Source organism: Nerophis lumbriciformis, linkage group LG09 (genome assembly GCF_033978685.3).
Source record: "Nerophis lumbriciformis linkage group LG09, RoL_Nlum_v2.1, whole genome shotgun sequence".
Taxonomy (NCBI): Eukaryota; Metazoa; Chordata; class Actinopteri; order Syngnathiformes; family Syngnathidae; genus Nerophis; species Nerophis lumbriciformis.
Genome location: NC_084556.2, coordinates 55,115,001 through 55,132,969, shown reverse-complemented (window position 1 = coordinate 55,132,969; position 17,969 = coordinate 55,115,001). Strand labels below are relative to the sequence as shown.

Genomic DNA, 17,969 nt, shown 5'->3' with positions numbered 1-17,969 from the left:
TATTATTGAAGCGGCAATATTTGAAGCGAGGGACGACTGTACCACAAACCAAGTAAACACAAAACACATTGCATGTTTTTCTAATGCACATTTAATCTGATTTTCTTAGGTGGAGAAGTCGCGTTCATCCACTGCCAGAGTTGTTGTCTGGAGAGAAATTGGCGTGCTGAGAAGTTACACCATGGAAAGCACCTACAATGGTTTTGACCAGGGAATATACAAGGTTTGCAAAATTGTTTGAGTTATGTTATTATAACTAACACACAGACAAAATAAGTTAAAAGAGCAAAGGTTCCATTCCCCTGGGAGTATTTCTTTCGTCTACTCTTTTTTTAGTACTCTACCTGCCGTTTTTGTGCTATGCCAGCAAAAAGTGTGCAAGCAAGGTTTAGAGTTCATTATTCTACCGCCAAGTGGATTTTTCTAAAACTCCCCGTGTTGGCGTTTAAAAGTGGCACATTTCAGGCACTATTTTGTGCATAAGAAATTAGGGCCCTGTTGTTTTTAAACAATGGACAACAAGTTACACCAGTCCTTGCCTTTATGTTGGGTTTTGTTGGTGTTCTTCTGTGTTTGGTGCTTGTTCCTGTTCTGCGCTCTTATTTTGGTGGCACTTCCAGTTGTGTTGGTGTTTTTCACAACTACTTTACACACAGTGTTGGGACTAACGTGTTACTTTGTAACGCGTTACTGTAACGCCGTTATTTTCGGCGGAAAATAGTAGTCTAACGTGTTATTTTTTATATTCAGTAACTCAGTTACCGTCACTACATGATGCGTTACTGCTTTATTTTACGTTATTTTTGTATGTAGTATCGGCTAGAAACAGAAGATCTGAGTGTGTTTTATTGGAGCGCTGCAGTGTCGTCCTTCTGTGTCACAAGGAAGAAAAGAGGCGCGCTTTGTGTGGGTGGATGGGGTGGATGGAGAGGAGGCGGGGGCGTGCTTGTGTTTGCTAACAAGACATCATGGCGGAGCCAGAAGTCGAGTTTCTTAACATGGAGATATTCTCACTACTTTTCTTTTGTCGAGCACAAAGAAAATAACATTTTAGTTAAATGTAAGTTGTGTCTTGGATCAAAGATCCTATCTACTGCCCAAAACAGCAATTCAAATCTGCTGAAACATCTACAACGAAGCTAGTAAAAAGAGACACAGACTCTGATGCCACTTCAGCTCCACTTAAGGATTTTAACGGAGGGACTGCTAGCCAGGACAAAGTTGATATAGAGCCATTGCAGCGTATGTGCTAGAATACATGCAGGCTATTTCTACAGTTGATTCACCCGCTTTCAAGCAGCTAATTAGCATGATACTGGCGTCAAACAGCAAATGGCACGGAAAACATGTTCCACGTACCTGGACAGTGGAATAAACAATGGATATAAACTTAAACAAATAAACATGGAAAGCGAGCTACAGAAAACACTCCAAACTCTGCCTCTGCTCATCATTCAGCACTGAAGGTACACACACTCTGTCAATTCTCTTATATACTCTTTCATTCTAGACTTCAAGAGTGTTTGATTATCACATCACTCTAAATGTACAGACTATAAAGTTGACAAACATAAAGAGGGATCCTAGTGGGCCAGGCCAATCTTTCCTTATCTCTCAACTAAAACTGGGAAATGCGTAGAGTGTTCTGGGCTTCAGTACAGTGTTGATCTCCTGAAGATCTCCTGAAAATGACCGACATCCCTAAGGATGTCACGATCAACATTTTTGGCCTCAGGTCTGATCAGATTTTGAGTACCGATCCCTTTCAGTACTTTGACAATAGATTATAGAAATGCAAATTAGGGATGGGCCTCCAATCAGTACCTGCCCATTTTAGTGAAAAAGTATATGATCGCCGTTCCTGATTAAAGCCTTTAATGCCAATCACAAATGCTGGACTCTCTCTTTGTTTTTCTCACAATTGTTTTCTACTTTCAAAGGGTCTGCATATGGGAATCCGAGAGCTGGAAGAAATGGGAATGAAGTTTTGCCACAGTCTGCTGTCCGTGACTAAAGATACAAAGGAACTTTATGACACGAGTCTGATCAGTTACATGAACCTGGACCACAACATCCAGGACCATAAGTCCCACAAGTAAGATGTCATCCTGTCTAGGGTTGCGTGTTATAGACAATATAAATATCAATTATACGATTGTTATATTGTGATGATGCATGTTGATAACACGTTCTGGCTGTGTCCCGCAAATTTGACAGCGACAAAAAACGAACGTGCCCTCAACCAATGTAGCATTCTTCGAAGTGGCTAATGTCCCTCCACAGTGCACAGCCTGGTGTATACCCTCGCATCACGTAGATTGCGTCCCCTCTGACGTTTGATTTATAGTTCTTCCGTGGCTGAGGTGGCGCCAGACTTGTAATTCTCTTCCAAAACACTAAGGGGCAGTGTGTCCAGAAGGAGTAACTGCAGCTGTTGTTGATTGATTGATTGATTGATTGAGACTTTTACTAGTAGGTTGCACAGTGAAGTACATATTCCGTACAATTGACCACTAAATGATAACACCCCAATAAGTTTTTCACACTTGTTTAAGTCGGGGTCCACATAAATAGATTCATGATACAAATATATACTATCAAATATATACTAACATCATAATACAGTCATTAATCAGAGTATATACATTGAATTATTTACATTATTTACAATCCGGGGTTGTGGGATATGGAGGGAGGGGGCGGGGGGGGGGGGGGGGGTTAGGTTTGGTTGGTATCAACACTTCAGTCATCAACAATTGCATCATCAGAGAAATGGACATTGAAACAGTGTAGGTCTGACTTGGTAGGTTTGATTATTTACAATCCGGGGAGGTGGGATGTGGAAGGGAGGGTGTTAGTTTAGGGTTGAAGTTGCCTGGAGGTGTTCTTTTAGTGCGGTTTTGAAGGAGGATAGAGATGCCCTTTCTTTTACACCTGTTGCGAGTGCATTCCATATTGATGTGGCATAGAAAGAGAATGAGTTAAGACCTTTGTTAGATGGGAATCTGGGTTTAACGTGGTTAGTGCAGCTCCCCCTGGTGTTGTGGTTATGGCGGTCATTTACGTTAAGGAAGTAGTTTGACATGTACTTTGGTATCAGGGAGGTGTAGCGGATTTTATAGACTAGGCTCAGTGCAAGTTGTTTTACTCTGTCCTCCACCCTGAGCCAGCCCACTTTGGAGAAGTGGGTAGGAGTGAGGTGTGATCTGGGGTGGAGGTCTAAAAGTAACCTGACTAGCTTGTTCTGGGATGTTTGGAGTCTAGATTTGAGGGTTTTGGAGGTGCTAGGGTACCAGGAGGTGCATGCGTAATGGAAAAAGGGTTGAACGAGAGTTCCCGCTAGAATCTTCATGGTGCTTTTGTTGACCAGAGAGGAGATTCTGTAGAGAAAACTCATTCGTTGGTTGACCTTTTTGATGACCTTGGTTGCCATTTTATCACAGGAAAGATTAGCCTCTAGAATGAAACTTAGGTAGGTGACCTCATCTTTCCTGGTGATAACAATGTCACCCACTTTTAGAGTGAAGTCATTGACTGGGACCCAAATAGGATGGATTCCGTTTTACCCAAGTGTATGGATAGCTTGTTGACTAGATACTGCATTTCTTTCTTGTGAAGAGGGACGATAGACGACAACCACAATATCGTCATCTTTGTCTACACTAGAACTAATCATTCAGAATCATCAGTTTACTTTTAATGGACGTTTTGCTTATAAACCAGAGGAACATCACAACGATGGACTGTGCAACTTCTGAAAGAGGACGCTATTATTATTTGCAGCACCATTCAACCGTTTTTGAGACATGGGACAAAAAAGAGCTATTATGTAAATAAAATTGTTAAATAACTATTGTAAATGAACGACATGTTGGTGTTTATCTCTATGGTCATGTTCAGAGTTCACAAATGTTCGTAAGTATACTGCGCCTGAAATGTTATTGACGGAGAATGAGAAGTGTCGTGTGTGAGAGAAAAAGACATGAGTGCACGAGTGTGTGTGTGTGTGTGTGTGTGTGTGTGTGTGTGTGTGTGTGTGTGTGTGTGTGTGTGTGTGTGTGTGTGTGTGTGTGTGTGCGCGTGTGTGTGTGTGTGTGTGTGAGAGAGAGAGAGAAAGACATGAGTGCACTAGAGAGTATGTGTCAAAATTCAACCTGTTAGCACAAGATTGGCAATATAAGTTGAAATGAGTGTCATACTTTGTGACTTCCTCTGGATGCAACAACAACACAATAAGCTGAACAACACACATTAAGTAAATAGAATAAGCAAATAAATCATTTTTCTTAAAAATATAATTATTACTGGAGGACGACAACGAGTTAAACATGCTACGCTACACATCGTAGGTGGATTTGAGCACATGAATGTAAACAAAGGTGGGCGGATCGATACAAAAATCAGAAGGGACTATACCAAGTAGAATATCATTATATCATCGGTACTATAGTGGTTTGATATTTTTTACTATTCAAAAATGTTTTTGTTGTTTTTGTTGACAAACACAGGAAATGAATCCATTGACACAGGAGGAATTTAAGGGAATTTAATTGGGATCAAAAATGTAATCATTCAATGATCTTGAAAATGTTATCAGTATTGATATGACAAATACTGCCCCTGTAACTACTTGGTATTTCATGTTAAAGTAACCAGATATTAACAGGAATTTAACAAGTAGAATAAGTAATCATAATAGTTTGGAGAAGATAATCCAACTGGAAATGACGCATTATATTACAGCCAAATTAAGAGCCTTTGTAACACATTTTAAAATGGTTGTATTATCCTTTGTATGCCTGATAATAAATTGTGACATACTTCATTATCACAAGAGTCTGCAATATAGATTGTGATTTTAGGCCACATCGCCGATCTCTAATCCTGACTATTTTTAAGTCATTCTTGGGTTATTGAGACACATTTGAGTACATTTTGTGTTCTGGCATATCCAATGTCAATTTAGCATCGAGCTAGTGCATTTGGAAAAGTGTAACACTTTCTATCAGGCATACTTGCTGTGTTGGCATGGAAAATTGCAATATTACCGTATTTTCCGCACCATAAGGCGCCCTGGGTTAAAAGCCGCGCCTTCAATGAACGGCATATTTCAAAACTTTGTCCACCTATAAGCCGCCCCGTGTTGTAAGCCGCATCTAACTGCGCTAAAGGAATGTCAAAAAAACAGTCAGATAGGTCAGTCAAACTTTAATAATATATTAAAACCAGCGTGATGTGGGCGCGCATGGAGTCGTATATCAACATGGACAGAGCTGCGTGAAAAAAGCCACCCGGCCTCTTCGCGTAAACTTAAACTTACCTTAACCACTCGCTCATCTTTTCTTCATCCATCCCTTCGAGTTAGCTTTTATGATGACGCCGGCTGGAAAGGTCTCTTTTGGCAAGGTCTTCCTTTTGAATATCACCATGGGTGGAAGTTTCTGGCCATTAGCATGGCAAGCTAGAACCACAGTGAAGGATGACTTCTCATTCCCTGTGGTGCGAATATTCACCGTACGTGCTCCCGTTGTATCCACAGTGCGGTTCACAGGAATATCAGTTGCTGTGAAATAGTACCGGTAATCTGTGTGCGGATGGAGAGATTGCGTCTTTTCATGAACCGGATCCCTGACGCTTAGTAGGAGCCATTTTGTGGTCTTTACAGATGTAAACACACAAAGGAAATGAAACGTACGGTGATATCCGCGCGCTTTTTCTTCTTCTACGCGGGAGGGTGGTTGCTTACAGTAGAAGAAGAAGCGCTTCCTGTTCTATGGGGGCGGGTGCTTACCTTGGCGGTTGCTTGCGTAGAAGAAGAAGCACTTCCTGTTCTACCGGGAAAAAAGATGGCGGCTGTTTACCGAAGTTGCGAGATCGAAACTTTATGAAAATGAATCGTAATATTAATCCATATATAAAGCGCACCGGGTTAAAAGCCGCACTGTCAGCTTTTGAGTAAATTTGTGGTTTTTAGGTGCGGCTAATAGTGCGGAAAATACGGTACTTAAAGGTGATTGCAGATTGTAATACACTTCTTGTGTTTTCTCATCCAGCATTTTTGAAGATGATGAGCCTCCATGTGCTGAAGAAATTGAATATTCCACCGAGTGTCCTGGCCTTCATGGCAGTGATTTAGAATCCGATGTAAACAAATGCATGTCCTGCACAGGTGAAGAGGAGGGTGTTGCTCACCTTGACGGCAGTTAAGTGCTGCACATGAACACATTTCAGAAACATCAACTTTTCTTTGGCCATGAACGCTGATATTTTCAAAAACACAGTTTTTCACACTGTTAAAAATGAAATAATGCGGTCCAAACAGGACCAGATGCAAACCAAACATGCGTTCATACATGTGTGCAAGTGAGCTCTATTGCTGCTGAGTCAGGCACGTTTGAACGGCTCAAAACACCAAATAATAACTCACCAAATGCGAATAAAACCAGGCGATGGTTACCATAACCCAGTAGAAAGCTGAGATAAAATCACAAACAAATAATAGTTCATTGTAAGCCCAGAAGTGTGAATACATGAATTTTGCTTTCAGAGTAATCTGAGTTTATACAATATTATTGCAATTTTTTTTTGTGGTTAATCACATTCGTTAACCTGCTAACTTTGACAGGCCTAAATTGAAAAAAAAAAAAAACGAAGTTTAAATTAGTGCTGTTAAGCAATTTCTTATATCTTTAATAAGGTGAATCATACTTTAGAGTTTTGATAAATCATTATCACTCACAGTTGACAACATGTTTGCCGTTCGCTGCTTTTTGTCAACGCACGAGTAGCATTCTTGCTAACGGCTGCTTAAAAAAGTGTTTTGCTTTTAATATAAACTGTGTTTACACATGATTATTGCAATACTTTTTCTGACTAATCGCATGTGTCATCATGTTTACTTTGAAGGGCCCAATTTTTTTTGTTAAATAAGGATTATATTTGGTGCTTGACAAACCGATTCATTTCTTCAATCAAATGAATAACACTTATGAATTTAGAGTATAGCGGTTGCCACGGGATACTGCACCAAAGTTGTTTTTTGTCCACTGTCGGCCCAAAACACCAAATATGCTGTCACCAAATGCAGAGGTGGGTAGTAACGCGCTACATTTACTCCGTTACATCTACTTGAGTAACTTTTGGGATAAGTTGTACTTCTAAGAGTAGTTTTAATGCAACTTACTTTTACTTTTACTTGAGTATATTTATAGAGAAGAAACGCTACTTTTACTCCGCTACTTTTATCTACATTCAGCTCGCTACTCGCTACTAATTTTGATCGATCTGTTAATGCACGCTTTGTTTGTTTTGGTCTGTCAGACAGACCTTCAAAGTGCCTGCCTTACTGGTGACGTTTCACTCCGTTCCACCAATAAAATGCAGTCACTAGTGACGTTTGACTCCGTTCCACCAATCAGATGCAGTCACTGGTGATGTTGGACCAATCAAATAGAGCCAGGGGTCACATGACCTGACTTAAACAAGTGTGAAAAACTTATTGGGGTGTTACCATTTAGTGGTCAATTGTAGGGAATATGTACTGTACTGTGCAATCTACTAATAAAAGTTTCAATCAATCAATCAAAAGTGTGAAGGAAAAAAGACACTTTTTTATTTCAACCGTACATCCTGTCAAAAGCCTAAAGACTGACTGCACAGTTCCTGTCTTCACAATAAAAGTGCCGCTCCATCACGCCTGTGCTTTCAAAACAAGAGTCTCCGAAAGCCAGCGCAAACAAGCTAGCAAGCTACGGAGTTTGCCGCCAATGTATTTCTTGTAAAGTGTATAAAAACGAATATGGAAGCTGGACAAATAAGATACCAAAAACCAACCACTTTCATGTGGTATTAGACAGAAAGGAGGAACTTTTTTTCTCCTCCATTTGAAAACGTGGACGTTATCATCACTACTGTCTGATTACAATCAATGCAAGTCATCAGAATCAGGTAATACACCAACTTATATTCTTGTCTTCATGAAAGAAAGGAATCTATATGTGTTAAACATGCATGTATATTCATTAAAACACCTTTAACATGTAAACAAAAACGGCAAAATAAATAAATATAAATTATATACTGTATATATATATATATGTGTGTGTATATATATATATATATATATATATATATATATATATATATATATATATGATATGTGTGTGTATGTTACTCATCAGTTACTCAGTACTTGAGTAGTTTTTTCACAACATACTTGTTACTTTTACTCAAGTAAATATTTGGGTGACTACTCCTTACTTTTACTTGAGTAATAAATCTCTAAAGTAACAGTACTCTTACTTGAGTACAATTTCTGGCTACTCTACCCACCTCTGACCAAATGCGATTAAAACCAGGCAATGGTTACCAAACCCCAGTGGAAAGCAAAACTAAAACCACAAAAAAAAAAAAAAAAGAAGTTAATTCTAAACCCAGAAGTGTGAATAAATTAATTTTGCTTTTAGATTAGTCTGAGTTTTTACATTTTTAGTGACTAATCACATTCATTAACACATTAACATCAACTTGTTGACAAAAATAGACAAGAAAAATATTAGTGTTCATGCAGCTTTAGAATCCTATTTGTTTTCAGGGGAGAAACTGATGGCAAACAATTAAAAAAAAATCAAGTGTCCCTAATTTTTGTTTTTTTACATGAATTATTTATTGAATTACTTTGTGAATGTCATACTGTGTGTCTTTAACGATCAAATGTGGACAAATAAAGTGCATTGTAGATGTTTAAAGGCGTGGTGGTGTGAATATTTCATAGCTTTCGTCTGATGCTTTGAAGGGGTCAGTGACTGGAAAAAGAAGCGCTGCTGGAGATGAAACCAGAAACAAGTGTGCTCAGGTAACCTGCTCCAATCTGACCCCCCACAGAGCCATCATCTCCATCTTATCTTCCATTAGCCAATAGGAGCTGGCTCAGTATCCACAGATATGGATCTGATATTATCACATGGCCAAAGTGAGTAAGACTAGCTGGGTAATGTAGCCATGTCTCTGTTACTCAACTGACTCTTGGGCCGTGATCTTTGTCCCACTCAATATTTAAGTCATTTGGCTCGGCCAAATCTTGACATTGATCAAGCTCTAAGTTAGATTCAAGACTATATTCTTATTACATAGACCGAGGTGCATCTGTACGTTGATTTAAAAACAATGCTTTTGTAAACACTCTATACCTTTTGTTCATTCACTCTCAGAAAGGACATACAGTATGTCTTTCATAGGGCAGCTGGAGCTTACCACCAAATGTATGCACAACAATGGAGGCAGAGTGGTAGAAGTGCCTTGCCTAATGACACAACAGCAGACTGACTAGGATTGCTGGAGGAGCTTACTGGAAGAAATGGGAAATGACGGGTTCGCTTATTGTTTTTATTAAAGTAAATACAGGTACCGTATTTTCCGCACCATAAGCCGCCCTGGGTTATAAGCCGCGCCTTCAATGAACGGCATATTTCAAAACTTTGTCCACCTATAAGCCGCCCCGTGTTATAAGCCGCATCTAACTGCGCTAAAGGGAATGTCAAAAAAACAGTCAGATAGGTCAGTCAAACTTTAATAATATATTAAAAACCAGCGTGATGTGGGCGTGCATGGAGTCGTATATCAACATGGACGGAGCTGCGTGAAAAAAGCCACCCGGCCTCTTCGCGTAAACTTCCCTTAACCACTCGCTCATCTTTTCTTCATCCATCCATCCCTTCGAGTTAGCTTTTATGATGACGCCGGCTGGAAAGGTCTCTTTTGGCAAGGTCTTCCTTTTGAATATCACCATGGGTGGAAGTTTCTGGCCATTAGCATGGCAAGCTAGAACCACAGTGAAGGATGACTTCTCATTCCCTGTGGTGCGAATATTCACCGTACGTGCTCCCGTTGTATCCACAGTGCGGTTCACAGGAATATCAAAAGTCAGTGGAACCTCGTCCATGTTGATAATGTTCTCTGGCCGGATCTTTTTTTCAGCTATCTTGTTTTTACAATATGCACGGAAAGTAGCCAGCTTTTCTTGAAAGTCTTTAGGCAGTTGCTGTGAAATAGTAGTCCGTGTGCGGATGGAGAGATTGCGTCTTTTCATGAACCGGAAACCTGTCGCTTAGTAGGAGCCATTTTGTGGTCTTTACAGATGTAAACACACAAAGGAAATGAAACGTAATATCCGCGCGCTTCTTCTTCTTCTACGGGGGCGGGTGGTTGCTTACAGTAGAAGAAGAAGCGCTTCCTGTTCTATGGGGGCGGGTGCTTACCTTGGCGGTTGCTTGCCGTAGAAGAAGACGCGCTTCCTCTTCTACGGGGAAAAAAGATGGCGGCTGTTTACCGTAGTTGCGAGACCTAAACTTTATGAAAATGAATCTTAATATTAATCCATATATAAAGCGCACCGGGTTATAAGCCGCACTGTCAGCTTTTGAGTAAATTTGTGGTTTTTAGGTGCGGCTAATAGTGCGGAAAATACGGTACTAATCACAAAGATAGTTTTTTGTCAACAAGAAGGGGTCAGCTTTATTCTCCGACAGTGTTGTGGGTACGGTTTTGGTGTCAGATGATATGCATACAGTTACAATATTGTACATCACATATTTTCATTTTCCAGAAGTAGGAAAAAGCAGATTGTGTAGTCACATACCTGGGACTCCCTCCTCCATTAACCATCAAGCGGCCAACCGGGTAGACTTGAGCGGTCAGAAGAACAGCTGATAGGCAACACCTCACAGTGGTCAGGTGACCCTTCTGAAGAAGACTGCAGATGACAGTCAAACAGATCAAAATTCTAAAATACTGAAAATATGGTCTGATTACAAGAACATTTATAGAACAAAGCAGATCTTATTTAATCCTGCCCCTTTTCCATTTCATAACAATCTCTTACACCTTTGTTTGTTCACTTGCTGTCCTCATTCTCTAACACAAACAAAATGATAAACAATAAATAAATATATCAATAAAGTTATTCATAAATTATCTGTTGAATTTTTTTTCAAGGATTTTTGAAAATTGTGGAAGTAAAGAAACCAGCCTGTAATTTGTAAACTGGTGTTTGTCTCCATTCTTATAAGTCGCTACAACTTCTCTTATTTTCATTTTGTTGGAGAGTTTGCCGTTTGAAATGATAGACTGCTGACATTAAAGGTTCTGAAATGTATGTTGATAACAGTTTTTATTGCTTCCATATCGAGTCTGTGACGGTCAGTGAGGTCTTGGCTTTGCATTTCCTAACAATTTGGATTTTTTTGTTTTTGTCACATTTTTGAGGAACATGAAGTTTGGATTTCTATCTATGATGTCATCGAAGTCCTCAACAGACCCGAGATCTGGAATGTGTTGCTTTAGATTGGTTCCAATATTTACGAAGTAGTTATTAAAGCATTCAACTACTTTGTTCATGTTGTCATTTTTTATATTTCCGCCTATTTTCCCGAGGGAACTCTCCTGAAGGAATCAATAAAGTACTATCTATCTATCTAAAAAGTATTGAGAGTAATCCTTCTTAGCACCATTTCTAATGATGCTATTTAGGATGCCCCATATTGTTTTTGTTCCAGTCTAATGTAATATTTCCTACATTTTCCTAGTATGCTGGTTCGCTTGTTCTAATACTTCTTGTACCTATTTTTTCCAAATGTTCTATATAATGTATTTTTGTTACAAGTATTATTCAATCCCTTTGTCATTCGTTTTTCTTTTACGTTTTACTAAGTTGTTTCCATGGACAATATTTACCATAAAAGTGATATCAGGAAGATATTGAACATCGCCATCCATGTCACAGGAAAGGCTTCAGGAAGCTGCCAGTCAGGATTCAGAATCAGCTGTGCTGATAAAAGGCAAAGTGTGTGGACGCAACCTCTCAGTGGCGTTTCTAGAAGGTGGCCTGGGGTGGCACGTGCCAGCCCTACAATCTGATAGACCACCCAGGTGCCAGCCCACTCAGAGGCCTAATGATTGTCAGCATACGAAGGTAGCGAGTAAGACAGCGGCTGGTGTTCTGTTGTGCTTCATCTAGTTATTGTCAGTGTGGGTTTACTGCGAGGTTTGTTCTCCCGGGATGCAAACAGACCATTCCGGACAAAGCGTGCAGGAAAAAACATGATTTAATTCTCAAAACTCAAAAAGTAGAAAAACGTAAAACAAGGCAAAAGCACAACGCGCTGATCACACTTGGAGTTGAAGTAAATATTTGGCATTGACTACGGACATAAAGAAGTTAGGAAAGTGTGGCATGACATAAACATGACTTACGTAGTCCAGGCATGAGACAAACAATGACGCCAGGCCGACTGACTGGCAAAGGCAAACTTAAATAATGCCTCTGATTAGTGCTCGGGAAGCAGGTGAGCGGGCGAGCACTAATCAGAGACAGGTGAACACAATGATTAGCGACAGGTGTGATCCGAACAAATGAGGCAGGTGAAACTAATGAGTCGCCATGGTGACAAAACAAACATGAAAGTGCATTGGGGAACTAAAGAAGTCCAAAACTAACAGAACATAACTAAACAAAAGATGATCCGGACCACAGATCATGACAGTTATGTGACCAGATGTGCGGAGGCTTCCAGTCGAGGGGAAACACGTGACCGCTTCGGGACGTGGTTCGGATTTAGCGAGGCCATTTGACAACATGAAACTGCAAATGTGGGCTTTTGAGAGCTGCAGTCTGTTTGGAGTCTGGATAGAGAATAAAAATGTTTCTTTTAAATGCCAATAGATTGAAAGAATAACGGCACATGATATTACAATTGACGGCAAACTTAATCCAAGCCATTTACTGCTCTGTGAGCAGGGACTCTTTCAAAATAAAATACATAGAAGACAAAAAACATGCTGTAATTCCAAGCAAATGTTTTTACATATTTTTTGCTTGATTATAGCCAATTTTAGTATTTTTTTTCAGTGGCATGTAATCGGTGTTTAGTGTTCTATTGATTTACAATGACTCACTCTTGATATAAAAAAAAGTGCTTTCAGACTACTAAATAATTCAAATCTAAGAAGATTTAATACAATAGGCTCTTATTTCTCAAACCTATTTTACAGTGCATGCAGAAAGTATTCAGTGCTCCACTTTTTCCACATTTTGTTATGACAGCCTTATTCCAAAATGGAATACATTCATTTTGTCCTCAAATTTCTACAGACAATAACCCATAATGCCAATTTTTTATATTTTTTTTATTTAGCAAAGGTATTAAAAATTTAAAATAATTTAAAAAACACATGAGGTGGCGACTTGTCCAGGGTGTACCCCGCCTTCCACCTGAATGCAGCTGAGATAGGCTCCAGCACCCCCCCACGACCCCAAAAGGGACAAGCGGTAGAAATGGATGGATGGATTGATGGATGACTGCGTGGGTTCCTTCCGGGTACTCCGGCTTCCTCCCACCTCCAAAGACATGCACCTGGGGATAGGCCCCTCCCACCTCCAAAGACATGCACCTGGGGATAGGCCCCTCCCACCTACAAAGACATGCATCTGGAGATAGGCCCCTCCCACCTCCAAAGACATGCACCTAGGGATAGGCCCCTCCCACCTCCAAAGACATGCACCTGGGGATAGGCCCCTCCCACCTCCAAAGACATGCACCTGGGGATAGGCCCCTCCCACCTCCAAAGACATGCACCTGGGGATAGGCCCCTCCCACCTCCAAAGACATGCACCTGGGGATAGGCCCCTCCCACCTCCAAAGACATGCACCTGGGGATAGGTTGATTGACAACACTAAATGGTCCCTAGAGTGTGAATGTGAGTGTGAATGTTGTCTGTCTATCTGTGTTGGCCTCTTGATGAGGTGGCCACTTGTCCAGGGTGTACCCCGCCTTCCACCCGAATGCAGCTGAGATAGGCTCCAGCACAAAAGCGGTACAAAATGGATAGATGGATGGATGTAAATAAGTATTTGCAGCCTTGGTCAATATTTTGTTGATGCACCTTATAGGCAGCAATTAAAGCCTCAAAATTAAATCTACAACTGCATTAATATACATCAATTCAAAATGCATCAACAAAGGATTATTCATTGAATCACTGCTCCTAATCATGAGGTGGCCAAAGATTCTCACCTTCAGTTAAGCAAACTAAAGAGTCCAGGCAAGGACATCCAACAAAAAAGTACTACCAAAATTGCAAAGAAAAGAAAAATATTATGGGCCTTGGAAGGATAATAGGAGACATTTGTAAACAAAAAAATTAGAAAAAAGTTCACATTCCTAAAATGATAGTCAGCCCAACAGTTCCAATGCCTGGCATATCACGGTGGATGTACCACATCCCAGACAAGTATGCAATCATTAAAGAATAGGAGTTTAAATCATTATTAGGCAGAACAATTTATTGAGAACAAGTATTTAGAATATGTCAAAATACATACAGATGCATATAAAACTATACATAATAAAGTAGGAGCTTCAGAAGTTAATCCACAAAAAAATAATGAATAGCAATTGAATTGGAAAGAGTAAAATAAAGCAAGTAGTCGTGCATTAAGAGTCAGAGTTACAGACTTATACATTTCAATTTAGACCTTCCCAAAGGAATGTTTCTCAAAATGTTACATTTCAAGGTCTATCCTTAAGTCCGACAGTGTACAGATGTAAAACACACGGTCAGACGCAGGCCTTGTATGGGTCAATTTGGACCGACCTAAAGGAACCAGAGGAGTCCCTGAAATCCACCTTGAGAAGCGCTGTAGAACGTAGAACAGTACTCAGTCAAACAGTACTCAGTCAAACAGTATTCAGTCAAACAGTACTCAGTCAAACAGTACTCAGTCAAACAGTATTCAGTCAAACAATACTCAGTCAAACAGTACTCAGTCAAACAGCATTCAGTCAAACAGTACTCAGTTAAACAGTACTCAGTTAAACAGTATTCAGTCAAACAGTACTCAGTTAAACAGTATTCAGTCAAACAGTACTCAGTCAAACAGTATTCAGTCAAACAGTACTCAGTCAAACAGTACTCAGTTAAACAGTACTCAGTCAAACAGTACTCAGTCAAACGGTACTCAGTCAAACAGTATTCAGTCAAACAGTATTCAGTCAAACAGTACTCAGTTAAACAGTACTCAGTCAAACAGTAACATGCAGCCATCTTTTGGAAGATGCCAGGTCTTCATCCTGGTTGAAATGATATAATGACAATTTGTCAAAATTCTTATTACTATTTGCATTTCTCATTTCTGGATGATTGACTAGCATTAGGAGGCCACAGTGCAGGTAAAGCCACCGTAGGGGAGGACATCAGTCTTGAGGTCTAAAGCCACCTTAAAACAGGCCAAATTGCTGTTAAAAAAGGAACGCATCATGACACTTGTTTCTTACTCTTGTCATTTTGTGAAAGTTGGCAGCCCTGAAGTACATTTACTGCTTGAAATGAGGAACTAAGATAGAAGCTTTATTTTAAAGAAGAGGTATAGAAGCTTTATTTTAAAGAAGAGGTACACGGGGCAATCAGCTAAGTGCTCAGCAAAGGATGACCAGACGGTGTCATGATTATGATCAAAGATGAGATGGACTCCAGATGGCAGAGTGATGCATTTGATGGTAGAAATGACTTTGGGGACTTCAGATGGGGTCAAAGGTGAACAATGATGATTGGGTAGTGGTCATCTTTGGTCACCTCATGATAGTGGAAAACATTGTTCTAATAAAAAAGAAATAAGGAATTGAGAATACTGTATTGTCTTCAACACACCATGTACAACCACATGATGTCTTCAACACACCATGCACACCCACATGATGTTTTTGAACAATATGCAACTTTATTGGCATTCATTTGTCATTAATCATCGATCATGTTTCACTTCTTCTGCAGGAAGAAAGATGCGCTGCCTCGGATTGCTGGAAAATTAGCATTTCTATAAATATTAACCTTTACACTTGGCGGGACATTTAACTCTAACATTTATATTGAAAATATGGATTTAACATTTAAAACTTGCAGTTTGTTCATTGTTAACTTGAAATTAAAGTGAATAATAGCAAATAAACAGAATTTTTCGCCATTAAGTCGACAGAGATTTTCAAGTTTTTTTGACCATGACTGGACAATAAGATTGCTTTAATGACATTTTTTTTAAACATTATTGTTATGAACTGGTCAAGGGGGGTGATCCCGGGATGCAGAGACGGGAGGCAAGTTTGAAATACAAAAAGTAATATATTTAATACGTCCAAAAATGTAACAAAGAGCGATGGGGCAAAAAGTGCACACCATGTATATTAACAAAACAGGTTCCTCAGTGGTTGGCAGGGGGGAGGCCAGGGTGCACCAAGTACTGCATAAAGTCTTTGTTGCCTCAAGGAGGCTAGGGAACAAACACAAAGAAGTTAGCAATAACAGGACAAGGGAAAGCAACGTACCATGAGGCGAAGTAGGTGCATGCACGTGCGGAGTTCAGGAAACAATGACCAGCAAGGTCAAGCTGTAGGTGATGAGCTTAAGTACTGGCGGGCTAATTGCGAGCAGGTGTGTCACCAGGTCCGCACCTCGCCGAGGATGAATCACTAAAACACAGGTGCAGACAACAGAGAAGGCAGGAACACACTAAAACACAACAATTATGCTTTTTTTAAATAGGGCAACGCCAGTGTTGGGGCTAACGCGTTACAAAGTAACACGTTACTGTAACGCCGTTAGTTTCGGCGGTAACTGGTAATCTAACGCTTTATTTTTTATATTCAGTAACTCAGTTACCGTTACTCCATGATGCGTTACTGCGTTATTTTACGTTATTTTTGATGTAGTATCGGCTAAAAACAGAAGATCTGAGTGTTTTATTGCAGCGCTGCGGTGCCTTCCTTCTGTGTCACAAGGAAAAGAAGAGGCGTGCAGAGAAGAGGCGTGCTTTGTGTGGGTGGGGGCCGGGTGGGGCGCTACCAGACCGTAGTTTAGGGGTGCAGGGGAGACGTTCCTCCAGGGCCTATGTACTTCGGGGCTAACAACCTTCACTTTACCCGAAAGTGGGTCTTTACAGCTGAGGGTGAATGACGAGGCCGGCGGTTTGTTGCAACTTTGTGACTTTATTGGACGCAGCCATCCACCAAGCTAGAGCACCTGCACGCACTCACTGTTGCCGCTCGCTCACCTCTCTCGCCCACTCACTCACTGACGTCACTTACCTCAAATGCTGTCATATCTTAAAGGGCCACACACACACACACACACACACACACACACACACACACGCTACTCTCATAACAACTAACAAGACATGGTGAAGCCAGAAGTCGAGTTTCTTAACATGGAGACATTCTCAATACTTTTCTTTTGACGAGCACAAAGAAAATAACATTTTAGTTAAATGTAAGTTGTGTCTTGGATCAAAGATCCATCCATCCATTTTCTACCGCTTATTCCCTTTGGGGTTGCGGGGGGCGCTGGAGCCTATCTCAGCTAAAGATCCTATCTACTTAAAGTTAAAGTTAAAGTGCCATTATTTTGCAGCTATTTAAAATAGTTGTGTCAATTTGTTCTGGCCTGAAATAAATTGGCCCTTTGAAACATATCTTTGTCTTTGTGTGTTGTTCAAACCCCGTTTCCATATGAGTTTGGAAATTATGTTAGATGAAAATATAAACGGAATACAATGATTTGCAAATCATTTTCAAGCCATATTTAGTTGAATATGCTACAAAGACAACATATTTGATGTTCAAACTCATAAACTTTATTTTTTGCAAATAATCATTAACTTTAGAATTTGATGGCAGCAACACGTGACAAAGAAGTTGGGAAAGGTGGCAATAAATACTGATAAAGTTGAGGAATGCTCATCAAACACTAATTTGGAACATCCCACAGGTGTGCAGGCTAATTGGGAACAGGTGGGTGCCATGATTGGGTATAAAAACAGCTTCCCAAAAAATGCTCTTGTCTTTCACAAGAAAGGATGGGTGGGGCGAGGTACACCCCTTTGTCCACAACTGCGTGAGCAAATAGTCAAACAGTTTAAGAA

The 17,969-nt window shown here is 40.2% G+C and overlaps 1 protein-coding gene across 1 annotated transcript in view; it reads left to right on the top strand.

Annotated features, from left to right (window-relative positions):
* Positions 1–6,207, top strand: part of agbl1 (AGBL carboxypeptidase 1) — a 115,676-nt gene extending 109,469 nt beyond the window's left edge. The window contains exons 24-26 of the mRNA XM_072913866.1: positions 110–223; positions 1,941–2,095; positions 6,054–6,207. Of these exons, the coding sequence (XP_072769967.1) occupies positions 110–223; positions 1,941–2,095; positions 6,054–6,207 (423 nt within the window). The remainder of the gene's footprint in view (positions 1–109; positions 224–1,940; positions 2,096–6,053) is intronic.
* The last annotated feature ends 11,762 nt before the right edge of the window (positions 6,208–17,969 follow it).